Source organism: Sus scrofa, chromosome 1, assembly GCF_000003025.6.
Source record: "Sus scrofa isolate TJ Tabasco breed Duroc chromosome 1, Sscrofa11.1, whole genome shotgun sequence".
Taxonomy (NCBI): Eukaryota; Metazoa; Chordata; class Mammalia; order Artiodactyla; family Suidae; genus Sus; species Sus scrofa.
The window spans coordinates 255,569,911-255,588,143 of NC_010443.5; the positions used below are offsets into that span (position 1 = coordinate 255,569,911).

The 18,233-nt window shown below is 46.7% G+C and overlaps 1 protein-coding gene across 19 annotated transcripts in view; it reads right to left on the minus strand.

Annotated features, from left to right (window-relative positions):
- TNC (tenascin C) overlaps window positions 1-18,233 on the minus strand; it is a 97,147-nt gene that overhangs the window by 36,676 nt on the left and 42,238 nt on the right. For 6 of the 19 annotated variants that reach the window (XM_021083146.1, XM_021083130.1, XM_021083107.1 and 3 more), the window contains 8 exons: window positions 17,095-17,280; window positions 16,791-16,880; window positions 14,825-15,088; window positions 7,719-7,991; window positions 6,898-7,170; window positions 5,751-6,023; window positions 2,627-2,899; window positions 105-377 (listed from right to left, as the gene is read on the minus strand). In XM_021083146.1, the coding sequence (XP_020938805.1) occupies window positions 105-377; window positions 2,627-2,899; window positions 5,751-6,023; window positions 6,898-7,170; window positions 7,719-7,991; window positions 14,825-15,088; window positions 16,791-16,880; window positions 17,095-17,280 (1,905 nt within the window). 19 annotated transcript variants of the gene reach the window in all.

Sequence of the window (18,233 nt, forward strand, 5' to 3'; positions counted from 1 at the left end):
TGAGTGCCCCATGGCCTGTGCTTCCAAGGGCAGGAAGGAGTGGCTTCAACCTGCAAAAGAGACACTGGAGAGAGGGCGTTAGGAGTGGTCAAACGTGCGTGTACCTGTGGTGGCTGTGGCACTGATGGGTTTGGTCTGGATGCCGGGAGCGAGGCCAGAGAGGTAGACAATGAAATCATTACCGGGGCGGAGCCCTGAAATGTGGGCAGTTCGTTCAGCACCAGAGATATTATATTCCATCGTCTCCAGGAACCTATTGGAATCAATAATTTCAATGGTAAAGGTCTCGAAGGCCCCCTCGGTAGCTGTCCAGGAGAGACTGAAGCTCTCAGGAGTGATGTCGGAAACACTGAGGTTTCCAATTTCCGGTTCTCCAGCTGAAAAAGGAGGGATGGGAGAGAAGAAACAAAGAAATGTGTGTTAATCATTGCCCTTGTGTTTTAAGATTGCAGTTGTTAATAGTACCGGAGCCGGGCCGAAAGACCTGACCATTCATGGTTAGGGCGAAATGAAGCAATGTTAGCCGTCAGTGCCAATGGGAGGAGAGGAAAAGGGGATTTGTTAAAAGAAAAGTACAAAAAGGAAGGTATGGTAGTTAAATTGCCTGGCTCCGGAGCTGCCGCACATGATCACAGGCTGGCCGAGGGAGCCGGCCTGTGAGGAGACATGCTGAGTGACAGCGGCAGGAACGGCTCTGCCAAAGCCCAGTTGCTTCTGGGAGCCCCACCTCAGGGATGTTGGCCATCGGTCAGAAGATATAAGTGCTGGCAGCTTCCAGTCTCTTGACTTGTACTCAGGGGACCCCAAGTCCTTGGCTCCCTCTGGCAGACACCCTTTGCTGTGAGGGAGCGCCCATCTATTCAAATGATGACTAAGTAATTCTGACACCATCCCTCTCCCAAGGTGGTACCTTGAGGCTTCTGACTTTGTGACTTAAAGGGAGTTGGCAATTTGTCAGTGTAATTCTTGGTATTTCCATCAGACTTCTGATGAGGGCCAGCTGTTCTCCTATTCTGCTAAAATGGCTTGTCCTTTCTTAACTGCTCCTACGTGGACCAAGAAGGCTAGCATCGAATTGCCAACCAAGAGAGCTGAGCCAAGGCAAGGCCGTCAGGCAACCCCGTTCAGCCAAGAAATACCATTTTGTCTCAGAGATGATCCTACCAGTGCTTTTCTGAGCAACAGGAATAAGAAATAGGGTTTGAAAAGCTGGTGTTGTCTCACTGGAGAGTAAGGAGAAAACCTTCCATCCCAAGAGAGCTGGTGAAATGCAGATCAGATGCAATTATGGCCCTTGCTCCCCACAGACCACCTCTTCTGAAGCAAGAATGTTGCTACCATTATAAAGAAAAAAAAAAAAAAAAAAAAAACATAAAAATACTAAGAACTCCCAAACCACAAGATCTGCAGGAAAGATCAGAAGTGGTGGGTGATTTCTCTGCCTTCTGAGAAAGGCTGGTTGATAGATGTTAGATAAAAGGTCCATCCAGGGCAGCCTCAGCTTCAGTTTTGAGGCATTTCAGGGTCACCCTTCATGTGGCAGTTTTTTGTACTGTATGTTTATCTCACAGAGACTTACTGAAACGATTGGGGCGAAAATGCAGAGCTACGTTTTTGCTGAAATCAGCTAGACAAACAGGTTTGCACGCAAGATTGGGGCAGGCATTTGCAAAACCAGACACAGCCTCTGCTCAACTTCAGACTGATAGAGGCCCATGGAAGGATGGGCTACGGAAACCAGGGCTGCGGAGGGCTGCCCTCTCGAACAGGCTCCCGGGAAACACTGAACGTTCTGTCACTGGGGCAGAGCCATGAGGACCCTGTAATGTACCTCCTGGGTCTGGGCTGGGAGTGTGCCATCCAAAGGCCAGCAGTCCGGGGAGCAGCTCTTGATTAAAAGAGCAAAAAGGGCATCAGATCTTTGACATTCATAGCCCAGGACATTCTTTGCTTCAAGTGCTGCTGTGTGTACTTCTGCTAATGAATGGCTTTTTCTTTGGTACTGTCTCTAGTCATAATTGGGTGATTTTTTTTTTTCTTTTTTGGCCTAGCTATTTGCTAATTTGATGTTCTAACAATGACTCAGTATCTGAGAGAATGGCCCAGAGGAGGGTAATTCAGTTCTCTTATTATACTCAGTGCATTTTAAAGAAACTTTTAAATTAAAACATTTCTTTTAAATGCAAGAACCATGGTGCCCATACCCTTGAGGGATTCCGGATAGTAAAGCACCATTTCTAACCAGCAAAAAGACCCTCTAAAGTAAATAATCTGTGCTCCACCAGAACTCACATGTGGGAAAGGTGGGCTTTTAGTTAGATCCAAGCACTGGGGAAGAGAATTAAAACCATCAAGCTGTCTCCTGAACTGGAAAGCCATCATTCAGAAGAGATGCAGCTGTAGGATTGGACAGGTAAGGTCTGGGAGAGGCTAGAGGTCTGAAAAGGCAGCATTCATTCCTGACACGTCAAAGGCATCTGGACCAAGGCACAGCCGGTAGGGAGGTCTCTGAACATGCAAGGTCAGCAGCTAATGGGCGCATGGAAAGGCTTTAGATTCGGGCAGAAGCTGACTCCTTGCAGCATCTCTGGAAGAGAAAGCTTCATGGACAGGGAGAGGAAGGTACCTGTGGAGGCCTCAGCAGAGAGCCCTGGTGTCCTATAGCTCCGGATTACCCCATAGATGGTGACTCTATAGGGGGTGGCGGCCTTGAGGCCCGAAACATCCACAGCCCGCAGGCCACCGGGCACCGTGAGGTTCTGAACTGCTTCCACCCTGTTGGCCTCCTGCACCTGAATGACAAAGTGCTCATAGGCCTGGTCAGCCGCGGTCCAGTTGAGTTTGAGGCCATCCCAGCCAGCCTCAGTTACGACTAAGTCTCCCAGCTGGGGGAGCTCCGCTGAAGAAGGACAGAGAGGAGTTTGTCAGTCTTGCAAACCCCAAACAAGGAAACCAAACGTCCCACAGCCCAGCTCTAGGGAAGGGAGAAAGGGCCAAGAGCTTTTCTTGTGTTTGTGTGTGTGTGGACATTCTGGGTCTAGGGGACTTTCCAGTGTGAACTGCAGTGGTCTGACCACAGCTTTCTTCAGGAGTTGAAGATGGGGAGAAAGGGGAAGGAAACATGTACGTCCTTCATTCTTGAGATGGCAGTGCCATCACGATCACCGATGACCCACCGGAAGGTCTCTGAGGATCATGAATGACCAGCACCTAAGGAGCCCATGGAAAAGATGAGATTGCAGGTCGGGGTAAGGGAAGTAGGAACTGACTACAATTACAGGCTTTGGAGGCAGATGGGCCTTGGTTAGAATTCCAGCACCAGTGTTTGCTAGCTATATAATCTTGGGCATGTCACCCAGCTCATCTCTGAGCCTTGTTCTCTTCACCTTTAATTAGAGATAACAGTACCATTAAATTGGAAAGTGTAATGACTGAATGATAATATTTATGAACTTCTGCATTTCTACCTGACATATATACCTGACAGCACACCTAACACATAGTGAGGACTCGATAGTAGCAGCCTAACAGATACACACTTGCTCCTCAGTATCCTCGGGGGACTGGCCCCAGGGCCCCCACGGATAACATACCCAGGGTGCATGTACAAGGGTGTACTATTTGCATGCCACCTATACAGTGCCGTCTCATGTATACTTTAAATCATCTCTAGACTACTGATAATACCTAATGCAATATAAATGCTACGTATATAGTCACCAACACGTGGCAAATTCAAGTTTTGTCTTTGGAGATTGCTGGGATCATTTTCCTAATATTTTTGATCCGTGGTTGGTTGAATCTGTGAAAGTGGAACCTGCAGATGCTGAGAGCTGACAGTGTATCATTTTGTTGATGTTTCCCCTTGGAACTTCTCGGTCATGTCTTGGGAGGGAAGTTCTGGAATTCACTTCATTACTGGATGTTGGAGAGATCATTTCATTGCTGGCCACAGGCTCTCTGACTGGGTGTATGAAGCACATACAAAATCAGGTTTGGACAAGTCTGATGTTTTATCTCTGGACTTTCTCTCAGGTTTTAGGGATTAGACGTTCCATACTGGATTCTTGGCTTGGCACTTTCCCTCCCACCTTCTGATAGCATTTTGTGTCTGAATGAAGAATGTCTGCCTCACAAAGCAAGGCCTTTTGTGTGAACTGTCTACTCTTAATTAAAAGTGATTGTGTTTTGCTCAGCACATGGTGCAGAGCAGGGCCCACTATTCATTTTTCTACAATGTAGAAAGGAATTTTAATGTAGTCACTGCTGATTTAGAAGGTTTGGGTTCCAGATATGGAAAAACTCACTGCTTAGTGGAATCCTGCTCAGGGTGAAATGCAGTCTCCCAGCTTCTCTTTTTAAGGCTGAAGTGGCCATGGATTTGAAGTCAGACAAGAAAGTACCTGCTGAATTTCAGCCAAAAAAGGTATGGGGTACTTGTTCTCAGGTATTCCCAGGATTCAGTGCCCAAGGGGAGTTTGGGCAGACTTGACCTTTTGAAGGGTCTGTAGTCAAACTGTGTTCCACATAGAACTGGTCCTTTTATGGAAGAAATGGGTTGGGGACATGGATATAGGCAGCCCTCCTTCCCAGATCACCAAGAACATAACATCTGTTCATCTGTCTATTATGTTGTGGGGTTCCTTGTAAGATTTCATGTGCAAAAGGAATTCTGCTTCCAAAAACACGTTTATAAGCCACAGATGTAGATCATTAGCATCCTGCTCCCAGATCCATGTGTCTCAAAGGCCCCTTTTGCTCTTGTTTGGTTTGATAATATTCCAGGAAACACAGGCCACTGATAATCTGGCCAGTTTAGGTGTCTCGCAACATTACTTTTCTTATTTGGGGAATTGTGAGTAGTTTCTAGCAAGGACCAGTTTATTTGTTATAGATGAGCAAGAAAAACAATTCATTTGATTAAGTCATTTGAGTGGCATTTTCAAAACACAGGATGTGAAGAGACGGGCATGGGCTTAGGGCCCAGCGTAAAACCCCTACTCCCCCACACCAGGCCCATTTTCCCATGGCCCTTTTTAAAGTTGTTTCTAGAAACCTCATGACCAGCACGGCGTTTTCTATAACAGATGGAGTTACATATTTTCAGGGGACAAATTCAGATGAATTGTTTTTCCTCTCCAAACTGAATCAAAAACTTTGAAGTCAAATGTGACTGTCCTTTTTTGGGAATCACCCTGCCTTGAGGAGCTGTTAAGGAGAGAGAGAGAGAGAGACCTGGCTAATGTCAGTAGGGGACGATAGATCCTTTCAGAGGTTATTCTGTGGCAGTCTGACCGCCAGATGGGTGGCAGTTAGTGACTCGGAGGCCACTAATGGTAAGATATCTCTAGAAAGTTCTGACCTTATTCTTGTGTCACAGCCGTACAGTTTACACTGTTTGTATTATGATATGTTGCTCTCTGATCAATTTTTCTATTTGCCATTGAAAATTTACTACATATGGGTGCTTGGCTAAGTACCTCCATTCATTATCTCACTTACTGCTCATGACCGTGCTCTGAGGTAGGAGTATTATCTCTGATTCGAAGATGAGACAGGAAGGCTCAGAGGTGTAACATGAGATCGTCAAGAACACTCAGCCAGTAAGTTGGAATTCCAGCCCGGACCTTCCTGAATTAGAGCTTATGATCACACTGCCTGCCAGCAGCTTGGAGATAAGGCTGACACCTGGGGACTTTTCTCTCTTCCAATGACAGTCATGTCCTTGGTCTGGGAGGAGGGTCGTATACCTGTGGTGACCTCCACGGTCTGGGGTGGACTTCTGTGGCCCCTGACCTCGCCATGCAGGGTGATTGTGTAAGGAGTCCCAGCCCGGAGGCCTGGGATTTCCATGGAGCGCTGGCTGCCAGGAACTGTGAGGCTGTGAGCTTCTTTGGCCTGGTCAGCCTCCTGGACCTCAATGACATACTGCTCATAGATCCCTTCTGGGCTGGTCCAGTCCAGTCTGAGGGCATCCCAGCTAACCTCCGTCACCGTGAGGTTCCCCAGATCTGGAACCTCCTCTGCATAAGGACAGAGAGTTGTTGAGTTACTAAAAAAGGCAGTTGCGCACTGAGATTCAGGTGAGATGGCATTTTGGCCACGGTTGGGATGAGTTGTCTGGTTAGTGTTGACTGTAGATGCATGACTTACAGCAGGTGCTGAGCACACTCTATTTGTTGGCACTAAAGCCAGGGCTTTTCTCGTCAGTCTTTGGGAATGAAAGACAGTTCTGCAAATTGTTCACAACTTCTATTCTTGACACACAAATGGGGCTTTGGGGAGTCTTTGGTGTGTCCTTTTTTATTTTGTCTTTTTAGGGGTGCACCCGAGGCATATGAAAGTTCCCAGACTAGGGGTTGAATCGGAACTGCAGCTGCTGGCCTACACCACAGCAATGTGGGATCCAAGCCGCATCTGCAACCTACACCATAACTCATGGCAATGCCAGATCCTTAACCCACTAAGCAGGACCAGGTATCAAACCCGCATCCTCATGGATACCAGTCAGTTCATTACCACTGAGCCATGAAGGGAACTCCCTGGTGTGTTCTTACAATGGGCTTAGATCAGTGTTTTGTTTTGCTTTTTTCTTCCCATTCACAGAGTGTGCCTTCCAACTTTTTAGAGATTATGCCTGAAACTTGCTTGGAAAGAAAAGTCACCTCTTAATTTATGTAGAAGAAGAGGAGGTGGAATTTTCCATGGAGTTGGCTGCCATGCTAAGACTAGGACTTGGCCACATAAGGGGCAGGCCATTTGGAGGGAAGCAGGCCTGACTCATCAGTATTCCCCACAGTGGTAGGGGCTGAACCCAGTTCAGAGCAGGGAAGGGCCTTGATCTCTCCTGAGCAGAGAGAGTGGGAGCAAGCAAATGAATGAACTTGTCTAGAATACCTGTCAGGACTTCAACAGAGAGAGGGACTGTGCTGAAGTCCCGCGTGAGCCCACGGATGGTGATGCTATAGTGAGTGCCTGCTTTGAGCCCAGGCAGGTCCACGGACCTCAGTCCTCCTGGGACAGTGAGGTTCTGGGCTGCCTCCGCCGTGTCCGTCTCCTGCACCTGAATGAGAAACTGCTCATAGGCTCCTTCCGGAGCTGTCCAGTTGAGTTGGAGGGCATCCCAGCCCACCTGGGACACCGTGACCTCTCCCAAGTGGGGAGTTTCTCCTGGAGGAGGACAAAAAACTAGTTTAATGATCCTGGGATTCCTCAACCAAAGAACAGGCTTTATATTACTTTTTTTAGTACGTGACTTTCTTTAGATAAACATGCATCACGCAGCTTCCTAAGTTTGAGAAACGGAGCCAAGAGGGTGAGCTGTGGGAACACATTTGTGATCTTATTAAGGCATTGCCCTGACTTCCAACAGGCAGGGAGATTATTGTTACTATCTTTGATTTACCATTTTTCCTTTAAATATAATGCCTTAACATCCCTTACCAGAAGGGAGCCTGTTTGTGAAGCCAAAGGCCCCTGCTGTTGGGGCTGTGCGTACAGTTCCCAGCCCCACCCCAAGGGGCATGCGTGGTTCACAGGGGGTGCAGTGTGAAAGCTGCCCCAGGAGTCGTGAAGCCTGATTTCTTCCCGTGATTAGGCACCCTAGGGCTATAACTTGGGGTTTTCAGGGTCTATTTAAAAGTGAGTTGCATCTGATCATCCTTGGGCAGTTTCCTGTTAGGAAAAACAGAAGCTATAGACAGAAAGGGAAGAGGTACCTGTGGAGGCCTCAGCAGAGAGCACTGGTGTCCTATAGCCCTGGATCACCCCATAGATGGTGACTCTATAGGGGGTGGCGGCCTTGAGGCCCGGAACATCCACAGCCCGCAGGCCGCCGGGCACCGTGAGGTTCTGAGCTGCTTCCACCCCGTTGGCCTCCTGCACCTGAATGACAAAGTGCTCATAGGCCTGGTCAGCCGCGGTCCAGTTGAGTTTGAGGCCATCCCAGCCAGCCTCAGTGACGGTGAGGTTTTCCAGTTCAGGGATGCGGTCTGAATAATGAAGAGATGGGGTCAGTTACACCAATCCTAAAATGCTTTCTGTCTGGAAACTCAGAGGGCAGACTCACTGCCGATGCTGGGAGACCCTGGAGGCCTTGGTGCTTCTTCGTTCCCCTCACTGCATCCAGGAACAAACGCTGACAGAAAAATCAATAGCATGCTTATTTTGCCTTGTGGCATGTTTGGGTTTGTCTTTCGAAAATGATGTTTTTCTATTGACCAGTGTCCTGTGGGTTTAGAAAAACGCTGCACGTCTGTGTAAGTAATGCTCCCTGCTGCAGTTTCCACTTTGGAAAGTCTCTCATCTTAAGGGTGAGATCATAAGGATCAGCCCCCAGCTCTTTGCACAATTCCTGGTCGGAGCCTTCCAACCTTCTATATTTTACGAAAATCGGCTCCTCTTAGATTCCCTTCCCTTTTGTGCTTCCCCCATCTCCCCTGGAAGGTCTGTTTTACTGTCTCTTTATGTTGAGATTTTTGCTAGTTTCTGCGGCTCAAATCCATTTACATAACCCCCTTCAGAAAGACCAGAGACAAATGAACACAGGACAGGTAAGGCTGACCTGAGGAAGGCGCCGAGTCTTTGCAGACCGTCGTCCCTCCTTAGAAAGAAGAACCGAAGCCCTGGGAGAAACTGCTTATTAAGCTCCATTAAAACCAGATGTGCTGCCTTCATTCCTCTCTACAATGAGCAAAGCACAGAACACGCGCTTGTCTGAATATGCCTGCAGGTGATAACGTGGCCAGCACTGAGCCTAAGTGGACTCTGTATCACGGAGGAAGAAAGGACCTTCTCTGGAAATAGATTTACAAACAACAGAGTAAGACGTGCCTTGAGCTCATTTAAGTTGAACAGATTGTTTCCCTATATATACTTCACACTGGCTGCTAATTTCAAGTGAGCCTTGGGTGTCTGCTAAAAAAGACTTCTCCCTTGAAAATCTTAGCTTGCAGTTGGAACGATGATATCCTTTCAGAGGGGAGAATGTTTCTCTTCAAGAATCTATTCAATTCAGACTTTTCCATGTTCTGGGAACTGTTCTTCCTAATAGTTCCGTGTTGGCAAAGCTTACACTCCTTTAAATCTTGTTTGATCTAGACTAGGGGTCTGCCAACTGTGGTCTAAGTGCCCAGTCCAGCCTGCTGCCTATTTTGGTAATCAGTGAGCTAACAACTGTTTTTATTGTTTTTAATGGTTGGAAAAGTCCAAAGAAGAATACAATGAAAATCTATGAAATTCAAATTTTGATGTCATAAATCAAGTTTCATTGGAATTCAGCCATGCTTGTCACTTACATATTGTTAATGGCTGCTTATGTGCTGCAGTGGCACATTGAGACAGAAACTGTGGGACTGAAAAGTTTAAAATATTACTTCGTAGCCCTTTACAGAAAAGGCTTTCAGAGAGTTCCTGTTGTGGTGAAGTGGTTAACGAATCCAACTAGGAACCATGAGGTTGCAGGTTCGATCCCTTGCCTTGCTCAGTGGGTTAATGATCCGGTGTTGCCGTGAGCTGTGGTGTAGGTCGCAGACGTGGCTTGGATCCTGCGTTGCTGTGGCCCTGGTGTAGGCTGGTGGCTACAGCTCCGATTCTACCCCTAGCCTGGGAACCTCCATGTGCCACGAGAGGGGCCCAAGAAATGACAAAAAAAAAAAAAAAAGAAAAGAAAAAAAAAGAAAAGGCTTTCAAACCCTGACCTTGACCTTCCATCTGCAGACTTTTCATGTAACTCAAATCCACATCCTGGAGCCCTCACCCAAGACCCCATCGCAGTTCTTAACCACACAGACATGGCCTAGGTGAGAAGGAGAGGCCCCCAAGCTCAAAGTGATGTGTCCAATTTTGGGGAAAGAAAGGGCAAGAGGTCAGACATCCTTTTACGCAGTGGCCCTTGTGAGCCAGGAGCAGTGCTCCACATATATCAAGTGTTTCCCTGACCTTGGGATATTAGCACAAGTAACTCTGGAGCATGGCCTTTTCAAATATCCCTGCAGTCCTCAAGCATAAAGAGACATGGGACGGAAACCTATCTAAGCAAAACTGTAAAGTTAAGGAAACCAGTCCTGCAGCCCAGAAACTCTCCTTCTTAACCCACTCTCCTCTTCTCCCCTCCTCCTGTCAAAAGTGCTTGTCAAGAACTTAGCTGACATTGACACTGACACCCTAAGTCAGTGTTTCTTCTCCAGGTAACTGCCTTTTAAGCTCTCTGTAATTATGACATAATTTTTGTTTTCTTCTATGAAAGAAGAAGTTTCAGGTACTTGGGTGCAAGGGGGGAGGGAGAATTATCTAACCGGAAGGGGGGAGGGTTTCATATTGCCTGTTAGGCTGTTGTAGTAAAGATGGGTGGAGAGGGGAGAGAAGCAGAGCTGCGTTAGAAAATGTCTTTTCCTCATGAGAACCATCTTTTCTCTTAGGTGAGAGTGTAATTTTCATATAATGTCATGTTGCTCGGTAAATGGTACTCATCACGGTGATGATAGTACCGTGACTCTGCCAAAATTTTTGGCTGTTCTTCCCCTTTTTTTGAGGGTGAGAGGATATGCAAATCAAGAAAAGAAAACATCAGTTTACGTTTAATGCTGTGACTGTGACCTCTGTTGGGTGGCTGCTATTGGTACCCACCCAAAATCCATCACTAAGCAAGTGCTAGTCAGATGACTAAAAGGGGTAACTTCAATGAATAAAATCAGTAGGCAAATTAAAAGGAAGTGGGTAAGAATTATGAAAAGAGATGGAATGATGGTAGGAATACAAATGCAGCAGACAACAGCTGAGAGGGAGACTGCAAGGCTTCCTATAAATGCAGACTCTGCATTTCAACAGCAAATGACACGCTCGTGGGCTTACTGCCCCAGAAGCCCAGTGTTGCCAGTGTACCGTTCCACACTGAATTTCTTGGCCTTTCTTTATGAAAAGGCTGTTGTCTTTTTCTTACAGCTGTGCGCTGGCATCTACCCTCTGAACAATGTCAGTGGGCCTGGGAAATCAGAATTTCAGAATCCCTGTTCTGTGCTCATGGTGGGTTGACCAGCTGGCCTGGAGGAATTCCTGGCTGAGCCAACTTTCAGTCTTTAGATTTCCACCGTCTTGTAGATGATAATTACCAAGTGCTGACTGATAAGAAATCCACTTTCAGTGTTCACTGGTGGGAGAGAGAGTGATTCTCTCAGCGCAATGGCCAGTGTTGAGCCTGCGGATTCCCAAGTGTACATTAAAGAACTCTGATTTCAAATTGTAAAGTTAAGACAATTGAAATTAAAAGCCTTGCCTGCCTTGAAACTTTTCAGTGACTCAACACTGTCAAGAATGAAACCCAAGGCCCTTAGCATGACATTCCCTGCCCTTTGTGATGGTCCCAATGATGTCTGTAACCTTGGTCCAGGTCAGTGTCAGGAGCAAGGCTGGAGCAGCAAGAAGAAGTGAGTCAGGACAGGGCATCACTGTAGATTGGGTGACGGAGAGGTCTTTTGAGGTGACCCTTGAATGAAATCAGGCAGATGTTGTGTGAAAACCTGGGGTAAGAGTGGTAACTGGGCAGGGGGAGTAGCTTGTGCAGAGGTCCTAAGGTGGGAGCAGGCTTGGCATCCTTAAGGAACAGCAGGAAGGCCAGGGTGACCACAGTGAAATGAGCAAAGGGACCTGTGGTGGGAGTGAAGTCAGAGCTCTGGGAAGGGCCAGGTTCTATGGGGCTGTGTAGCCTGTGTAGCTTCTCAGGTGTGGTGGGCAGCCAGGCGATGCGTACTTTTAACTTGGTGCTGCATCCAGGAAAAGGCTTGTGCTTTGGCTCAGTGTCAGGGCTAGAGCTCTGGAAATACCTGGGCAAAATGTTTTGGGTTAGCCAAGTTCACATCTTTCTGTAAAACCCACAGACAACGAGGGGGCACTCTGCAGACTTGTGCTATCAAGACTAATGATGCAAAACCGGGAATCCCTTTTTCTGATGTTTGAACCTACAGCCCTTTGACATTTCAGAACTCATAGCCACGTGGTACATTCACCCAAGAGCTCCCACTTTTCCTGTTTCCTTTCTCTCCTCACGTGCTTACCAAAGCCAGGTGCCTGGGCTTCTGCTTCTTTATATAGACCATAACCCAGTCCTGTTTGCCTCTTCGGTGTCTGTCTGAAAACTTCTTCCCATGTTAAGCCTTTCGTGATGCTCAGGAGGCATCCTGTGCTCCCAGTGCACCCTCCACACCCCCAGTTCTAGCAAGTGAAGGTGTCTCTGCTTAGTACATGCAGAACTCCCGGGAGGCACAGACACATTTTTTTTTTTCTTTTTTAGGGCTGCACCCATGGCATATGAAGGTTCCCAGGCTAGGAGTCGAATCGGAGCTATATGCTCTGGCCTATACCACAGCTACAGCAACAATAGATCTGAGCCACATCTTTGACCTGCACCACAGCTCACGGCAACACCAGGTCCTTAACCCACTGAGCAAGGCCAGGAATTGAACCTGCATCCTCATGGATACTGGTCAGATTTGTTTCCACTGAGCCACGATGGGAACTCCAGCACAGACACGTCTTAATTGCTCTAGTAGCCCCAGAACTTAGCATGAGCACGGCTGTCGTGTATTATCAACTGAGTAAATGTAAGAGACTTGAGAAGACAGACTTCAGGGGAAGAAAAGAAATGTCCTCCTCACTTTCAATAAAATAAGATAGTTCCATGAAGAAAGCTGTAGAAAGGAATATTCTGGAAGCAGTGGGGGAAGAGCCCATCAAAGGGACTTTGCACATTTTTTGCCCCTGTTTTGAGGAATGTCTTTAAATGTACAATGTGATTTCTTTGCAACAGTATTAAAGAGGCATGGCTGTGGAAACGAAACCACTGAGCCCTCGGGATGCCCAAACTGGGCTCTTAGTCAGAGACAAAGTAATTCCAGCCTGTGGCTCATTTGAAAGCTTTCCTCCCCCTGAGCTGCTGAGGCCTGGGGATTCCCCACTGGAGCTGGGAGATAAAGCAGCTCTAGCCAGAGGGTAGCATGGGAAACTCTCTTTGCTCTAGCATTTGTAAAGCTCAGAAAACAAGGAAGAGAGAGAGAGAGGAGGGAGAGGAGGAGGAGGAAGAAGAAGAGGAAGAGGAGGGGGAAAGAGAAGGAAGAAGAGGAAGAGGAAGAAGAGGGGGAGGAAGAGGAGGAAGAAGAAAAAGAAGAGGAAGAGGAGGAAGAGGGAAGAGAAGAAAAACGGGAAGAGGAGGAGGGACGAGAAGAAGGAATCCCTCTTTTGTTTCTCTGATTCATTTGTTGTCCCTTGACATAACAAGATCACCTGAGCTCCCTTTAGACTCTCTGAAGAAGCTGCTGCTGGTGGTCTACCGAACACCCCTTTTCTCCTTTTTCCTCATAAACTGCTACAATTTTATGTGGGCAGCACATGCTCAGCCAGAAGACTACCTTTCCTAGACTTACTTACAGCTAGGAGTGGGCAGTGAAACGTAAGTAGAAGTCACTGGTGCGGTTTCCAGAAAGACTCATCAGGAGGTACTTTTGAGGAGGTTTCGCTTCTTCCTCCTTCATGCTGCCTAGAACACAGATGTGAAGGCTGCACTGAAGCAGCCACGTTGGGACATGGAGGTGACTTTGAGAATGGAAGCCAAGACCTAAGACTAGTGAAACAGAAAGAGAGAAGGACCCAAATCCCTGATAATTTGGAACTGCTCTGCCATCCCTGAGCCGCCTAACCGCAGGCTTATTTTATGAGAGAGGAAACTGACTTTTATCTTGCTTAAGTGATCTTGCATTATTTGAGATTTCTGTTGTATGCAGGTTCAAGTATTCCTAAATGACAAGGACTCTTCAAGGCATTTCCCAATATGCCCATCTGTACAACCTCTTTTCTGCTTATTGAGATTCGGCTGGAGTGGCATCTCTGCCATGGCACTTTTCTCTGGCTGCTCCTGATTCCTCACTCTCTTTCCTTAAGTTCCATTTAACATTCTGAATATCTGGTCTTCCCAAGGATTGTGAGCAGGAGTGCTTGAGTCAAAATAGCAGTAAAAATGACCCACTTTTCCTTCACATATCAACATATTGCCGTGTATTCACTGGGTTCTCAGTACATCCTGACTAATTAAACTGAAACTGAGGATTATTACTTGTCATACCCTGAAGAATTATATTTGAGGGCCAAAATTAAATGTGCATATTTCTCATAAAGGAAAATGGATTTTTTTTTTCCTGATTGTTTTTTCACTTTAGCCATTGAGACAATGTGGAAGCAGGTACAAAGAACAGAATACTTGGGCTAGAGGAATGCTGGAGGTCAGGGTTAACCTGTCAGGGAAAAACAAATTTGGCCCATAGTGACTAAGAAAAAAGGAGAAATGAGGTGAGCAGGGCACCATGGAAGGCTCAAAGGGCTCTGTGCAGTGTTTCCAGTAACCTGAGAGGAGCAGAAGACCTGGAATCAAAACATTTAACGGGAAATAACGCCTTGATCATCTTGAACAGAAATAAAATGAAAACTTAACTAATTCTGCTAGAGAGGGGGATGAAATAAGAAAAAAGTTTAAAGATTCTGTAAAACACACATTTTTTTTTTAAAGAAAAGAACCAAAGACAAACAAACTCTGCTGCTTTAAGTTCTCCTAGGAAGAAATATTTAAAAACCGCTATTGATGGCCCAGCTAGGGAACTCTGCTGAACTTGACAAGGGAAGAAGACAGGCAAGTAGCTCTTTCAGAGGGCATGCAGAAGATTCAAGAGCGAGAGGTCACACATCTTCCCATCTGGTTGTCTCGCTGGAGGACAGTCTGGCTGATGTGTGTAAGCCTCAGAATCAGCAGAGGGTTTGGAGGGAACTCAGAGGAGGACCTTACCTGTGGATGCCTTGACCCGTGCGGGCTTGCTCTTGTGCCTGCCCTTCTCTGCTGTGAGGAGGATGGTGTATTCCTGCCCGGGCTCCAGACCTCTCAGGATGTAGGAGGTAGCGTTTCTGGGCAGCTGCACCTCCACTGGCTGGCCCGAGGGCAGACCGTAGTTGAGGCGGTAACGGTCAAACTTGGCCAACGGCATCCTCCAGAGCAGGGTCAGGCTGCTCTCCTTAAGGTCAGAAACCCGAAAGTCCTTGGGCGGGTCCAAGTCTGGGAGGAAAAGAGAGGGAGGAGCATCCTTCAGGCTTCAGGGGAGACATGCTTCTGGGGCTGAAAGCTGGTTGTGGGCTACCACCCTAGGTCTGCCTACAACCCTTGGCTGTGTGGCTTCAGGCAGTTTAGTTACCTGTGTGAAATGCCATTGTTGTACATTACCTCACTGTATTTTTGAAAGGTTCAAAATAATATAGTGGTATATCCCTACCATGAAATGATACTCAATTGAAGGTATTTAAAAGGAACTGATTATTGACAGAAGACACAATTTGGTTGGATCTCAAGAGAATGATTTTGAGCAATAAAAGTCAATCTCTAAAGGTCGCATATTGTGTGACTCCTTATATGTAGCATTCTTGAAGTGGCAAAATTAGAGAGATGAAGAACAAACAGTGATTGCCAAGGTTGGCATGCAGGGGAGGGAGGCAGGTGCCTGTGGCTGTAGAAAAGTCTAGAAAGAGGGAGCCTTGTGATGGAACTATTTGGTGTCTTGGCTGTTGTGGTGGATTCCAAAATCTGTAAGTGACAAAATTGCATACAGCTAAACATACACACACATCCAAATGCGTGTGTGTAAAACTGATAAAATCTGAATGAGATTGATAGATTGTGTTGATGCCAGTTTCTTAGTTGGGCTGGTGTTCTGTAGTTAACACAGAGGTTCCTATGGGGGGAAACTAGTAGATAAAGGGCATGTCTGTCTTATTTCTTTACAGCTGCATGTGAATCTACAATTACGTCCAAATAAAAAGATAAAAAAGAATATGTGGAGTTCTTCTCATTTCAGTGGAAATGAATCTGACTAGCATCCATGAGGATGCAGATTTCATCCCTGGCTTTGCTCAGTGGGTTAAGGATCTGGCATTGCCATGAGCTGTGGTGTACGTTGAAGACGTGGCTCGGATCTGGCAATGTTGTGGCTGTGGCATAGGCCAGTGGCTACAGCTCCGATTCAACCCCTAGCCTGGGAATCTCCATGTGCCGCAGGAATGGCCCTAAAAAGACCAAAAAATAAATAAATAAAAAAGAATATGTGTAAGTGCTCAGCATAAAGAAGCCTAAGGAAGCATGATATATGACCTCTTTGCACACCAGTCTCCCCTTGTCATCACAGTTCCTGGGGGAGATGAGGAGGCTGGTGGAGAGGCAGAGAGTTTTCCTTTTTACAAATTTTCCAGGGGAAAAAAAAAAAAAACTTGCAGAAAGAATCAGCATCTCAAATCATATAGTCCCTCAGCATCCTCACCCAGAGGCTGAGATGCAGGATACGGGCTGTAAGAGCAAAGACTGCCTTAAACTGTGCTCCTGCCCTTTATAATCTGTATGATGAAGACGTGCAAGTTAAGTGTTTTCTAAGAGAAAATCCCCAAGATGTGTTGTGATGAGTCAGTGGTTTCTAAAAAAACTGAATTGGGTTATCAACTTTTAAAGTTTGTAGATCTTTTATAAAGTCTGGTTCGGATTTTGTGTAAAATAACCCCCTGTCCCTCTTTCTGCATAGAGAGTAACGTCAGCATCATTTGCATGGGGAGCGCTGATGCTACTTTTGAGTGTGGACACCTAGGCTGCATGACCCTGGAAGCCCCCTTTCCTCTGGGCATCTACTCTTTCTTTTCAAGAAGGCTTCCTGCCTCCTGGGTCCTGTCGTGTCTGCCGATGGCCATCCCGGTGGTGGTGGGAATCAGGTGTGTCTCACCTGTGGCTGCGTTGATGGTGGCCGGGTCACTCTCCTTGTCCCCCTTCACAGCAGACACTCCAATCCCATATTCAGTTCCTGGCCTCAGACCTAAGAGAGAACATGCAGGTTGAGATTCAGTCCAAGATTGGATAGGCTGCTCTCGGAGGAGCATAAAACGGCCCCGAGCTAGTCTCTGAAGGCTACATTTTCTCAGTGTTTGGGTTGTCCCACAGGCTGACTCACTGATGCCCAAGGGAGAGGGGTTGCTGGTGCAAATGGGGACATCCCCCAGGGCCAGTTGGGCTGGGGATGCAGAGCTCACCTGTGAGTGTGGCCTTGGTTGTGGTTTGTGGGCTCCTGGGGACTTCAACCTCGGCGTGGTCACCTCCAGAGATGGGCGCGTACTTAATTCTGTAAGTGTCGGCGGCCGCCTTGCCGTTCCTCCACTCCAGGGTGATGCTGTTGTCTGTCTGGGAGATGCGGCGGAGATTCCTGGGGGCATCCAGGCCTGTTTGCAAGAGGAAGGGGCATTTGTATTGAAAGCACCAGACACCAGGAGAGCAGGCGTCCTTGAGACGTGAAAGGTGCCTGTCATTGCAGAGAAATGACAAAATTGCCCACACACCCCTCTGGATCAGTAGCTAATGCACAAATCTAAACAAATATGGCACATTTGACACACACTATTAGAGTTTCTGATGCCTCAATCATTCATATTTTCCATCGTCAACTCTGTGCTTAATAAAAACTAGAACGAAACTTATAAATAAGCTCTATGAGTGTAAGAAGAGATTTGCTGTGTTCATCATTGGATTGCTTTCCTTTTTTTTTGTCTTTTCTTTTCTTTTCTTCTCTTTTCTTTTCTTTTTTTTCTTATTAGGGCTGCATTTCTGGCATATGGAAGTTCCCAGGCTAGGAGTCGAATTGGAGCTGTAGCTGCTGGCCTGCGCCACAGCCATAGCAATGCAGGATCCGAGCCGAGTCTGCACCCTACACCTCAGCTCACAGCAACAATGGATCCTTAGTCCACTGAGTGAGCCCAGGGATCGAACCTGCATCCTCATGGATGTTAGTCAGATTCATTAACCTCTGAGCCACGATGAGAACTCCCATCACTGGATTTCTAATAGCTCACAGGGAGCTTATGGAGCTCTGAACAAATATTTACTGAATGAACGATTGACACTTTAGTATTTTGAAAATAATGCCATAGGCTAAGAGGTTGGAAGGCTCCTTTGCCATTCATGTTTCCCATATACTACATTTTATTATGAAAATATTTATTTGAATTTTTGTTTAACCAAAATGCCTGAAAATGCCAGACCAGTATCTTCTATGTAGGCAAACATTTTTTCCTTTTGCCTTAAAAGGTTATTTGGGGTAATTTTTCCCCTTTGAATAATTAATCAATGGCTACGATACGTTAAAGTAAAACTTAAAGGGATGAAAGTCCCCTTTCCA